This window comes from Gadus morhua, chromosome 11 (genome assembly GCF_902167405.1).
Source record: "Gadus morhua chromosome 11, gadMor3.0, whole genome shotgun sequence".
In the NCBI taxonomy this organism is placed as follows: domain Eukaryota; kingdom Metazoa; phylum Chordata; class Actinopteri; order Gadiformes; family Gadidae; genus Gadus; species Gadus morhua.
This window is the reverse complement of record NC_044058.1, coordinates 9,807,383-9,819,604: the sequence shown is the minus strand read 5'-3', so window position 1 is coordinate 9,819,604 and position 12,222 is coordinate 9,807,383. Positions and strand designations below refer to the sequence as shown.

Sequence of the window (12,222 nt, the reverse complement as noted above, 5' to 3'; positions counted from 1 at the left end):
AGTTCCATTATTTCAATGCTGTGGTAATAAACTTTTATTTTATTTAGTATTCCCCTCAAAGCTGGCCTACTTGGATATTTTAGTGTATTTTTTACTACACGTATATTTTTTTGCTGTGTATGAAACAGAAAGGACATAGTCTAGAAGATTATAATTTTAAGGTTTTTAAGTGTGCCCTTTGTGGCCCCCTACCTCCCTCTGATCCAGAGAACCTCTAAGGTGTAATAATAATTATGCCTTCAGTTGATAGGAAATGTCTAGGCATAGCACACTTAAATGTATTGCTGAGACGAAGATGCTCTGTAACAGGAGTTCATTTTATAAAGGGGCATGCAAAAATCGAGCGTTCTGCCATTTGGAAATTAATCACATTTTCAAATGTAGAAAATGTCCATTTGAAAATATTACAAACCAGCGAAAAACACAGGAAATAGGCTTTAGAGACGACCTGAACCTAAAAGAGAGAGATTAGAATCGCTGAACCCCTGATACCGTATGAATCGGTCTCTGAAATGAATGTTTCCACGGTGGACATCTGAGCTCTGTGGTCGCCCCGAGCAAGGTACGTCTTGTTACTCTGTTTTCTGGGAATAATTGACGCAAAGCGACACGACCCTCTGCCATACCAAACAACAAGAGCCTCCCTGGTGGTAGAATTGGTTTCAAAGCATGTTCAACAAGTATTCTTTCTGTTTGTCTCGGTTCGACTCATGTTCTGCCTGTAAGTGTTGTTTGTTATAGGTTTTCTATGACGTAAAATGTCCACTTATATATCTGGAGTTCCGTAAAAAAACGCAGTGTTTGTTTATTAGGTCATCGTTGAATTCAGAGGGATTGAAGTGATTCTCCCTTTGGCTCTAACCAAACTGAGTTTGTTCATCCACCGAGCTGAGTGAAACAGTACACACACACACACACACACACACACACACACACACACACACACACACACACACACACACACACACACACACACACACACACACACACACACACACACACACACACACACACACACACACAAACACACACATCCGTCCTCCACCAGTCTAAATCCTTCTGTCCATTTTAATCTCACAACAGTAACGTTTTTTCATGAACAATGTAAGAGAAGGAGTCCAAAGTATTCAGGTTCAGAAAACATATATGTAACGATGAACAGATATTAACAATCAAACTACGGCACATAAAGCAAGTATGAGCTACCTAAACTAACAAACCGGTATTGTCTTTCAATGGTCGTCTCATTCTTACAACTTGGATTGGGACTCAAATTTAGTTATTTCAAAAGTCAATTCAACTGCAGGTAGTAGCCAGTCATGATTTAGACTTTAGCTTTTTTAACACCTTGTAACTAGGTTAACATGTAGACACTTTACTGTCCCTTACTGTTTGTCTGTGATTTCAAAACATTGTTTGTTGACCTCTTGTATTGTGTATTATACTTTTTGAATTGTATTAAGAGTTTGCATCAATTTCAATAATGTGTTGCGTCTGTTAGGTGTACGGGCAGTCTTGCACCGTCTTGTCTACTGGAAGCTGCACAGTACAACCACTGCCCTCTGGTGGTAGACTGTAGGAACTGCAAAACATTTCCTAAGCCAAGGGAGTTTAAATACTTCGATAATTAATTCAGTGGAAGTTGAATGGCAAGAATAATAAGAACAGATGATCTCATGATGTGATAACACATTGAAAATCTGGACTGACATACAAGCCTACAACAAGTTTATAATTTGATTCCCAGACAAATCGTAATTATTCTGATTAAAATAGCAATCAATGAAATCCTTTCAGATTTCCAAAAGTGACTGACCCGAATCTTATTTTTAAATATAGAGGGGCTCCTTAGAATGGTGAATATTTGGGTTTAAATAAAAAAGTAGCTTACACAGACAAAAAAAAACGAAAAAAGGAGACAAAGTGTGAAGGAAGACAGAACGGTGATATTCGATGAATGGTTATATCGCTGGTCTTAAATAAGAATAGCTTGAATTCAAGTGATGCGGGTGCCTGGCGGAGCACGCTCCAATTACCAATGATAGCAAACACCCTGGACACTGAGTACAACACATTACAGTACGTTATCCCTGCTGCAGCGCCACTGCCAACTCACAGTTGGACACATTTCTCTTCAAACGGTCAACACAAAAAAAGTACACGAGAAATACATAAATAAGCTTTTTTTTCCCTTTAAATCATTTATAGCACAATTTATATTTATGATTCTGAAATACTTGATTGATATATAAATTAACAAAGTCAACAAACAAAATAATTATAACAAAAATAATACAAAAACGGCTGACTGGCTTTGATATAAATCTGGTTGATGTGCGGTAGGCCTATTGAAACGAGACCCCGAGGGAGGGGGCGTCCGAATGCGTCGCACTTTGGAACCCCTGCGGTGCAACGTGGTCGCCTGTTTCAGTGTCCATCCATGATGACTGAATGAGCGGTAAGGCAGCCCTGCTGGCTCACAGCAAAGAGTCCACCGGGCACAGCTCTCTTCCTGAGGGTTTATGGCAGCTTGCTTTCCCCGTCGGCGTCCCGTTCTCCGGTCATCACGCAAGGGACCCTGAGTTTTATAGTTATCTTTCTTTCTTGTCAGAAGCTTTCCGTCTCGATACACGTTACAGGACAGCGAAGTGACAACCCTCCGTCGCGAGTCGCGACTACCACCGGCAATGGCGCACGAGTCGCCCCCTTGTGTTTGTGTCATCGCAGTACAAGTGGTGCTGGGGGGGGGGGGGGCAATTTCTCCCTATTCTCTCCACAGCATCTCTCTCCACAGTCTCTATCCATGATAGCACCATGAACCATCCTCCAAATAAAGGGGGGCGGGGGATTTTATTTGGACCCTGAGTATTTTCCTCCCTGTGAATCAAACGTCACATGTCAACCTGCCGTCCCTCTCCAACCCCGCCCCCCCCCCCCTCCCCCGGCCCCTCTCCCCTCGGGCCCACTAGGGTCACCGTCCTGGGCAGGAGGTGGGCTTGATGCAGCGTCCCTGGAACAGCACCAGGTTGGCGGGGCAGTGGCAGCCCGCCACGCAGGGCCTGTGGCACGGCCCGATCTCGTTCCAGTTGTCGCAGGTCTTGGTGCAGCCCGGGCCGCACGTGTCGTAGACGGCGCCGTACTTGCACTGGGTGGCTGTAGAGAGGGAGAGGAACAGGACGTGTTAGAAATGACAAAGCCATGGTTCCAACTTCCTTTGTTCTTGGTGACCATGACGAGATGACTAGACATGTTGTCCAGGAGAGGGCAGGGCTCGCTGCGTCTCGGTTTAGGAGCCTACAGGTTGGGCTGCGGACATCAGGGGGATGGAGCTCAGAGCCTTCGGGCCGGACAGTTAGGCACCCTCGCCACTCCATTATCCTTCCTAGGATTTCCACTCCCGCCGATAGGGGGGGGTGATGAGAAACTCATTTGCACGAATGGATGAACCTTTCAGAAGGGGTTGTAATAAGAGTGTTTCTACAGTAGTCTACACGTGTAGATTTTGAACCTGTACAGACAATATTTCACAGTTTACTAGTGCTGACTTTCGCAGTTAGTAGCCAATTACGTGCTGAGAGATCCCAGCCTTCAGCAACATGTTCGAATCAACAATAGAAGCTAAGCACCATGGCCCATTCACACAGATCTAAGCTGGTCTGCTATCAGACTTTAAATAATTTGTTTATTATTTATTTATTTGTGAGACTAGCATTCTCCAAATAGAATGGTCCGATGTTCCCTCATTTTATCCCTGAAACAGAGTCATTACACGGCGCGCGTTTTAAGCAGTTCTCTCTTATATATGAAAGTAGCAGAGCGTGGTGGTACCCCTTCAAAGCCTGATTCCCTCTCTGCAGCCAGAGGACCAATGACTGGCTGGGATGCGTTCATTCAGGGCTGTGTATGGTGGACGGCTCTGTCACTCACCCATACAGGCGGCCTCAGGTTTCCAGAGGGCGGGGACCCCCTCCCTCTCACAGGCCCGGCTGTACGCTAGGAAGGACTCACAGTAGCAGTTCTTATGCACCGGACACTCACACATGTCTGTGACACAGGACCTACAGGAGGAGGAAGAGGACAAACAGAACGACCCTGAGAAGAGGACAGGCACTGTGTTGTTGAACTGAAGTCACACTCCTGTTTGTGTGTGTATTTGTTAACTGGTTTTATTATAATATTTTAAATTGCAATAACATCTATGTTATAACACTTTACGAGTGTTTTAACTTTCCCTTATTTTTAAACCCCTCCCCTTTATTTTTTTTGCATTCAAGTGTATAACGATATGCTTGTAAGTTTCAATGTTTGATTTCCAAGCAACGGCCTGGCCCTGTGCGTTCCCGTGGTATAAATAATGCTATCTCTAGCTTCCCACCCGAACAGAGGCCTCTCCCCGCCCCCCCCCCCCCCCAGCACAGACAGCCCCAGCGGCTAGCCCACCGCCCAGCAGCGCCCCCTACCTGTAGAAGGTGGAGAAGTCCACCGCGCGGTGGCACCGCTGGAACTCCCAGGCCTTGAGCTTCTGGCACTCGCGGTGCGCGCGGAACTTGACCCGCACGCTGCCGGGGCACAGCAGGGGGGCGGGGCGCCGCGCGGCCTGCAGGGCGCCGCACACCTCGTTGCCCTCCACGCGCCACGACTCGGCGAAGGCGTCCACGTCGAACTTGAACTGCCCGTCGCCGCCCGTGGTGTCGTCCCTCTTCTGCCCGTTGTAGTTGCCGCACAGGCCGCAGAGCCGGCCCCTCAGGTGGGGCGCCGCCACCACCTCCACGAAGCTGTCCCCGTCCCACGTGATCTCCAGGCCTGCAGAGGGGGGGGGAACCGTCACGGGTGGTAGTTGGAATGGAAATTGTGTTTTCATGTGCATTTAATAATCCATTGGTTGGTTATTAACGGGCAGGACAGTGTGAAGGCGACACGGTGGGCTGGTGTGGTGGCTCAGGGGTCTGACCTCCAGCCGGGAGGTGTCCCGGGGTTGTGTGGGAATTCACTATTGAACCATTAAGTGAATCGCTGTTTCATTATCGTTCTATTATGTTGAAGGGAACCCGTTCTTATCCATCGTTAAACACTGTCTAAACAGTCGTGTACAAGCACACGATGACCTTCTTCTCCTGACCTGCGATGGTGGTGAGCTTCAGCAGGTACCCGTCCAGGTCGATGTGCACCCCGGGCCCGTGGTAGGGCAGGGAGATGCGCGAGCCGTTCCTGCGCACCGTGAGGTGCTGGTGGAGGCTGAGGCTCAGGCCGGCCAGCCGCAGCTCCACCGACTGGGTCCAGGAGAAGGAGCGCGTCCTGCGGGCGTCGTTACGCACCAGGACCTGGGGGGACAGTCATAACTCGATGAGGATCAAGCTTCACACACGTTAACAAACACCTGGCATCTGTATGGACCGGACGTGATCGGTACCTTCGATGTCCCGCCACTTTCATCTGATTGGCTTAACGACAGTAATGTGATATTGACGGGCCGCATTCCAAATCATAATGCTAGTGAAAGCGTGGCGGTCGCGGAGCACCGGGAGAGGGGTATTCAAATCAGCTCCGGCATGGCCCCGACATGAGGCCCCTCAATCTGCCAGAGCAGTCGTACCGTGAAGCTGGAGTCAGGGCTGTTGATGTTGTTGTTCCCCAGGCTGCCAGAGGTGGCGCTGCCACAGTCGCGGGTCAGCACGTACTGACACGTCCCCTGGAAGTTGAACGTGCGCCCGTCAAATGTGTTGTAGTGAGGGTCTCCAAACACTGTGCACACACCAGGCTCTGTAGGGAGCGAGAGATAGAGTCAGAAACACACACACACACACATATATACATACATACACACACAAATATATATATATTTTCATATATATACACATATAGAAACCAAGAGAGATGAATACGGATATATATGAAGAAAGACGTTTTTTAAGTAAAATCCGGGCCCACGCTGCTATGTCCTATATGCAAAAACAACCACTGCTGATGATGTCATGACAATGTAACATTGTATTAATATCGTTATCGGAACCGTGACATTACCCACAATTGATCACATGGTTTACAGGAAGGGGAGGGCGGGGCAGGAAATGACTTAATGACTTACTCACTTTCAGTGCAAACAGGACAGCAGCCCGTTCGGTTAAGGATCTTATTCTGGGAGAGACGAGAGAGAGTCACGATGTTAGGCAAAGGGGGAGGAGATAGAGAGATGAGAGAGAGACAATGTTCGGCAAAGGGGGAGGGAAGAGAGAGATAGAGAGATGAGAGAGAGACAATGTTCGGCAAAGGGGGAGGGAAGAGAGAGATAGAGAGATGAGAGAGAGACAATGTTCGGCAAAGGGGGAGGGAAGAGAGAGATAGAGAGATGAGAGAGAGACATTGTTCGGCAAAGGGGGAGGGAAGAGAGGGAGAGGGAGACGAGAGAGAGATACAATGTTAGGCAAAGGGGGAGGGAAGTGAGAGAGAGGGAGACAATGTTGGGCAAAGGGGGAGGGAAGAGAGAGAGAGAGAGAGACAAGAGAGAGATACAATGTTAGGCAAAGGGGGAGGGAAGTGAGAGAGAGGGAGACAATGTTGGGCAAAGGGGGAGGGAAGAGAGAGAGAGAGAGAGACAAGAGAGAGATACAATGCTAGGCAAATGAGGGAAGGGAGGGAAGAGAAAGGAAAGACACAATGTTAGACGTAGGAGACAGAAGGAGTTAGAAAGAGGACAGAACCCAAGTGAAGGGGAGAGAGACACAGAGGCACAGTGACAGGTGTAGGGGAGCAGGGAGACCTATAGACAGTCCCAGATGCAGACGGTATGCCCACTGTTTGATGCATAACGATCGAGAGATGCAGGGTAAAGAGACCGGATAGGATAGTAGAGGTTATTTTGCTCGCTGTCAAAAGGAACACATAAATCGTTTCTTATCAACCATTAACCTCTGAGAAACAGAAGCATGCGTGTGTATGTGTGGGGTATTTCGATGTGTGTAGTAGGTTTGTGTGTGTGTGTCTGTATGACATTGGGTGTGTGTGTGTGTGTGTGTGCGTCTGTATGTCAGTGTTTGTGCGTGTGTGTGTGTCTGTATATCAGTGTGTGTGTGTGTGTCTGTCTGTCTGTCTGTATGTCAGTGTGTGTGCGTGTGTGTGTGTCTGTATGTCAGTGTGTGTGTGTGTCTGTCTGTCTGTCTGTCTGTATGTCAGTGTGTGCGTGTGTGTGTGTCTGTATATCAGTGTGTGTGTGTGTGTGTGTCTGTCTGTCTGTATGTCAGTGTGTGTGCGTGTGTGTGTGTCTGTATATCAGTGTGTGTGTGTGTGTCTGTCTGTATGTCAGTGTGTGTGCGTGTGTGTGTGTCTGTATATCAGTGTGTGTGTGTGTGTCTGTCTGTCTGTCTGTATGTCAGTGTGTGTGTGTGTGTGTGTGTGTTGGGAGGGTCAAATGTTTCAACTGATCAGAGAACTCTTTCACCCACTCTCCTTTGGCCCCAGGGAATCACTTCACACAGACTGTCATCACACCCCCCCCCACCACCACACACACACGCACACACACACACGCTACACTCTCCCCAGACACACACTGCAGCACTGCCGCCACAACACACAGGTCCCTCTCTCTTTGAAGAGTGCAGAGAGAGATACAGACAGAGAATGGGAGAGAGAGAGAGAATGAGAGGGATACATAGAATGAGAGAGAGCGAGAGGGAGAGAGAGAGAGATTGGCTTGCATGGGACTAAATATAGGGCCCGTGGTCTTTGCTGTCAATCAAACCCCCAGCAGACAAAAGAGTGTAAGGAGACACAGTGTCTCCACAGAGACCAACTGTGTGTGTGTGTGTGAGTGTGTGTGTGTGTGTGTGTGTGTGTGTGTGTGTGTGTGTGTGTGTGTGTGTGTGTGTGTGTGTGTGTGTGTGTGTGTGTGTGTGTGTGTGTGTGTGTACGGTTGTGTGTTAGGGGGAACGGGACGGATCCAGGATTGACATTTGTGCTTGCGAGTCACACCATGGTAAGCCTGTAATGACAACCTGGGACACGGTATGTATAGATGTGTGTGTGTGTGTGTGTGTGTGTGTGTGTGTGTGTGTGTGTGTGTGTGTGTGTGTGTGTGTGTGTGTGTGTGTGTGTGTGTGTGTGTGTGTGTGTGTGTGTGTGTGTGTGTGTGTGTTTGTGTGTGTGTGTGTGGAGGGGGGGGGGTTAAAAATGTGCAAGAGCAAGTGCACATTTGTATATGAGAGTGTATATGTGTCTGTGTGTGTATAAATAACCTTCACTTTTAACCCTGTTTCATCACTGTTCTTTTAAAGCTATTTCTTTTCTACAGCATGAATCAAAGTCGTAGTTTTTACCTGTTATTTATTACAAGACTTTGTTGCACACTCAATTCTGATGATGGCCAATTATGACATTCAGCAGTCCATTATTTCTGATTAGTAGACCACTGTTATGTATGAACAGACTGTATTTCCAAAAGTGGAATCAAACAGATACATTTTCTTCAAGCAGAACCAATAAAATCACTACAATATTGTTATAGCATTTTATGTGATTGATATCTTTATTAAGTCGCCGTGTAATAAGTGTACTAATGTATAGCAAGCTGGTCATAATCGCGAAATAGACCCCTTCAGGCTGAGGATTATCCCTTACATATTTCATACAAATATAAAGCAATATTTATCTAAAAGTTACATATTTCTGTACACAATATACACAAAAAAATATAATTTTTCTATTTTTGGTTAAAAATTCAGCATAGTCATAGTCACTTTTCTTTCGCTGCCGAGTATAATTCTGTTTTCCCCGTCGCCCAATAGAGGGCCCTCTCCACCATGGACCTGCCCAGCAGCCTAGTCTGACCCCGACCGCTGACAACAGGTGAGGTGGCGTGGGGGGAGGGGGGTTAGCAGAGGTACGCGTGTGAACGCCAAAGCAGCCGACGGCGGCTTTGATAGAGTGACCACCGGAGCCTGCTAGAATGACAAAAATCCACTCTGTAACGCGGCGGCGACAGGTGAACGCAGCCTGAACCCGCTCACCTCCGACCTCTCTCAACGCGCCTGCCTGTCATTACTGGCCAGGGTGATGGGGACGGTTTGAAGTAGAGGTGTCGGCTGATGTTATCGATGTGATGGAGTAAGATAGTAAGAGCGGATTACATGTGAATTAGGTGTGTTGAACAAAGTTTGTAAACTCGATTTTAAAACGCTCTGTTTTATATGTGAGAGCGCTTCACGTATAACACAGAGAGTTGTGATTTCACAACTCTCTGTCTTCTGTGTGATTTCACAGTTGTCGTTTGTTACTGGAGGGCGGTTGAATCAGGTGTGTGCGTGTCACATGCCCCGTGTGTCAGGGGAAGAGGACGGAATAAGTCGGGGAACGTAAAGTGGGTGTTCGTCACAGAAACAGGTTCATTACAGTTTGTGAGGCGGTGCCGCTCAGAAAACGTGCAGAAAACGATTCTGCTTGTGTTGTACAACGTGTAAGGATTGCGACAGAGAGCATAGATCACACGAGTGTAGAAACAGAGAAGTATGAGAAAGAGAAAGGAGAACAGGCTTCTGATTTATAAGGCCATTCAGGAGAGAGGGGGAGAGACCTTTTAAGGAAGCTGAATATAGTGAAAAACACCTTTGTACCATATTATAGCCCTTTCACACATGCATCTCCCATATGAGCCGATTCTCCGGAGATGATCCGGAGTTCTTGTGTGAAAGGCCTGTCAGGGTCTACAACAACCAGGAGAAGAAGCAATTGGCTCACCGACGGGCAGCTGGTGATGGGCACACAGTGCTTGGGCTGACACTCGATGTTGCCCTGGACACAGGCACACAGGGTGCAGTTGGCAGAGGACCACATGTCTCCTTCCTGTAGGGGGAGGAGAGGATGACTTAAGACGGCCTCTGTTGTTCACTGTGTCAACCATCCATCCTTCCATCCATAGCAGCTAGCTCTCATCTTTCTATCCATCTGAGCACCTATCCCTTCCTCCACCTATCCCTCCCTCCCTCCCTCCCTCCCTCCCTCCCTCCCTCCCTCATCATTCCCACCACCCATCCTTCACTCGGTCTCACCCTGTAGATCTTGTTCCGGACCCGGCAGTATTTCACTTCCTCCACCTTCACATAGGACAGGCACTCGTCGCAGCACTGGTCGCCCTGGCAACTGCCTGGCCGCGAGCAGTGCTTCTTGCACACCACAGTGGAATCCTGGGTAATGCACAGACCATGGGGAGAGAGAGGGGGAGAGGGTTAAAGGTCAACCACCCCGGATACATTGTAGGTCATACAAGTGAAAGCTTAAAACGATGGTGTACTAGCCAATAGGGAAATTATTGAAATAAAATAAAATGATATATTATTTTCAAATATTACGTATTTATTGGAGATATTTGTTTGTTAATGTATTTAAGTTACTTTGTGTGTTTCTCTACGTTTCATTTGTGCGTCAATACATATATGCATACATCATATATTAACACTTACTATTATTATAAATACAATCAATATATGTAGTGGGATCTATTATCCAGATAACATTGAAGGATGGGTTGGGTAGATCGGGAGAGCGCCAGTATAAAACCCACTGGTTTGACTCCCACTGGCAACGCTTCAACCCTGGGACCCATGAGTCCGACCCTCCGGGGGGGGGGGGGTACCTTGCAGATGCAGGTGGTGCAGTTGTCGTTCCTGAAGGAGGTGTTGTTCTCATAGACCTCGCTGTGAAACAAGCAGCTCCCCTGAGACAGATCAAACACCTTCCTCTGACCTGGGGGGGGGGGGGGGGGGGGGAGGGGGGAGAGAGGGGGAGAAAAAGTGTTGTTCATGTGTCATACTGTAACGATACTGTATAGGATACGATAATGTCTAAAATAAAGAGATACATTCTGGTATATGTTACGTGTGTTTTTGCTAGCATTAGTGTGGATGTGTGTTTGAAGCCTTTATGTGTGTGTGTGTGTGTGTGTGTGTGTGTGTGTGTGTGTGTGTGTGTGTGTGTGTGTGTGTGTGTGTGTGTGTGTGTGTGTGTGTGTGTGTGTGTGTGTGTGTGTGTGGCCTCACCGAGACATCGGGGGCAGCACTGTCCTGGTGGGGTGTGGGTGAGGTGGGCGGGGCAAGAAAGAACCGGACACGCCTCCCTCATGCACAGAGTCCGTCCGCCCTGCGACCAAACACCAGAGAACAACAACTATTACATAACTGTAACCAAAAACCAGAGAAGAAGAACTATTGCATAACTGTAACAAAACGGGGGAGAAGTAGGAGGGGGGGGAGAAGTTAAAACTATTGTACAACAGTACATAATAGTACAACAGTAAGTAGAAGGGCCGGGGCTAAAGAGAAAAGTCTAGATCATTGTGTTCTCGGGCCATCAGAGGTGTCAGGAAGTCTCCTACATTTCATTCTGAGGCAGCTACCTTAAATCCACTCAAAACCAAAAACACAGCGACACATTCATCCAACCAGGTCGCCGCTCAACATTTTGTTTGTGTGTGTGTGTGTGTGTGTGTGTGTGTGTGTGTGTGTGTGTGTGTGTGTGTGTGTGTGTGTGTGTGTGTGTGTGTGTGTGTGTGTGTGTGTGTGTGTGCGCCCCTATTAACGGGCCAACGGGCCAGTCTCCGAGGTGTGAAGGTGTTAATGGCACCAGCGTGTTTATGGACGACGCTCAAAAGTTTGTTTACAATGGAGAGAGTGCAAGAAAATAATTAGCCACGGAAAAAGAGAGAGAGAGAGAGAGAGAGAGAGCGAGAGAGAGAGAGAGAGAGAGAGAGAGAGAGAGAGAGAGAGAGAGAGAGAGAGAGAGAGAGAGAGAGAGAGAGAGAGAGAGAGAGAAGAGAGAGGCTACTCATTTGGTGTGGTAGCTCCCAGAAACACAAAATCGAACATAATAAAAGTGAACATTGTGGGGGTGACGGGAGTGCAATATAGTTGTCTATGTTTTCTTATTGGCGGTGGTAACTGTAACTGTTTGTATGTTAAAGTGTGCAGGCAAGCGAGTGTGCGTCTTTATTTGGTTGCATGCATGGACTGGTGGATGTGCATCTCTGGCTATGTGTGCACACATGCATGCATCTGTGCATGAATATATGTGTAGAATGAGTGGTGTGTGTGTGTGTGTGTGTGTGTGTGTGTGTGCCTGAGAACTCACCGTACAAGTGCATTTGATGCAGGGTTTGCCTTCAGGGCTGAACTCTTCCTTCTCCTTGTACAGACGACCCTCAAATATACAGCCTGCAGGAGACAGCACAGAGGTCAC

General features: G+C 47.7%; 1 protein-coding gene across 1 annotated transcript in view; it reads right to left on the bottom strand.

Moving 5' to 3' along the window:
* Positions 1–696: 696 nt before the first annotated feature.
* Positions 697–12,222, bottom strand: part of bmper (BMP binding endothelial regulator) — a 25,240-nt gene continuing 13,714 nt past the window's right edge. Inside the window, exons 6-16 of the mRNA XM_030369442.1 lie at positions 12,115–12,197; positions 11,028–11,127; positions 10,625–10,734; positions 10,041–10,175; positions 9,730–9,834; positions 6,090–6,135; positions 5,594–5,760; positions 5,120–5,321; positions 4,461–4,803; positions 3,928–4,058; positions 697–3,153 (exon numbers count right to left, since the gene is read on the bottom strand). Coding sequence (XP_030225302.1) covers positions 2,972–3,153; positions 3,928–4,058; positions 4,461–4,803; positions 5,120–5,321; positions 5,594–5,760; positions 6,090–6,135; positions 9,730–9,834; positions 10,041–10,175; positions 10,625–10,734; positions 11,028–11,127; positions 12,115–12,197 — 1,604 coding nt within the window. The 3' untranslated portion in view covers positions 697–2,971. The remainder of the gene's footprint in view (positions 3,154–3,927; positions 4,059–4,460; positions 4,804–5,119; positions 5,322–5,593; positions 5,761–6,089; positions 6,136–9,729; positions 9,835–10,040; positions 10,176–10,624; positions 10,735–11,027; positions 11,128–12,114; positions 12,198–12,222) is intronic.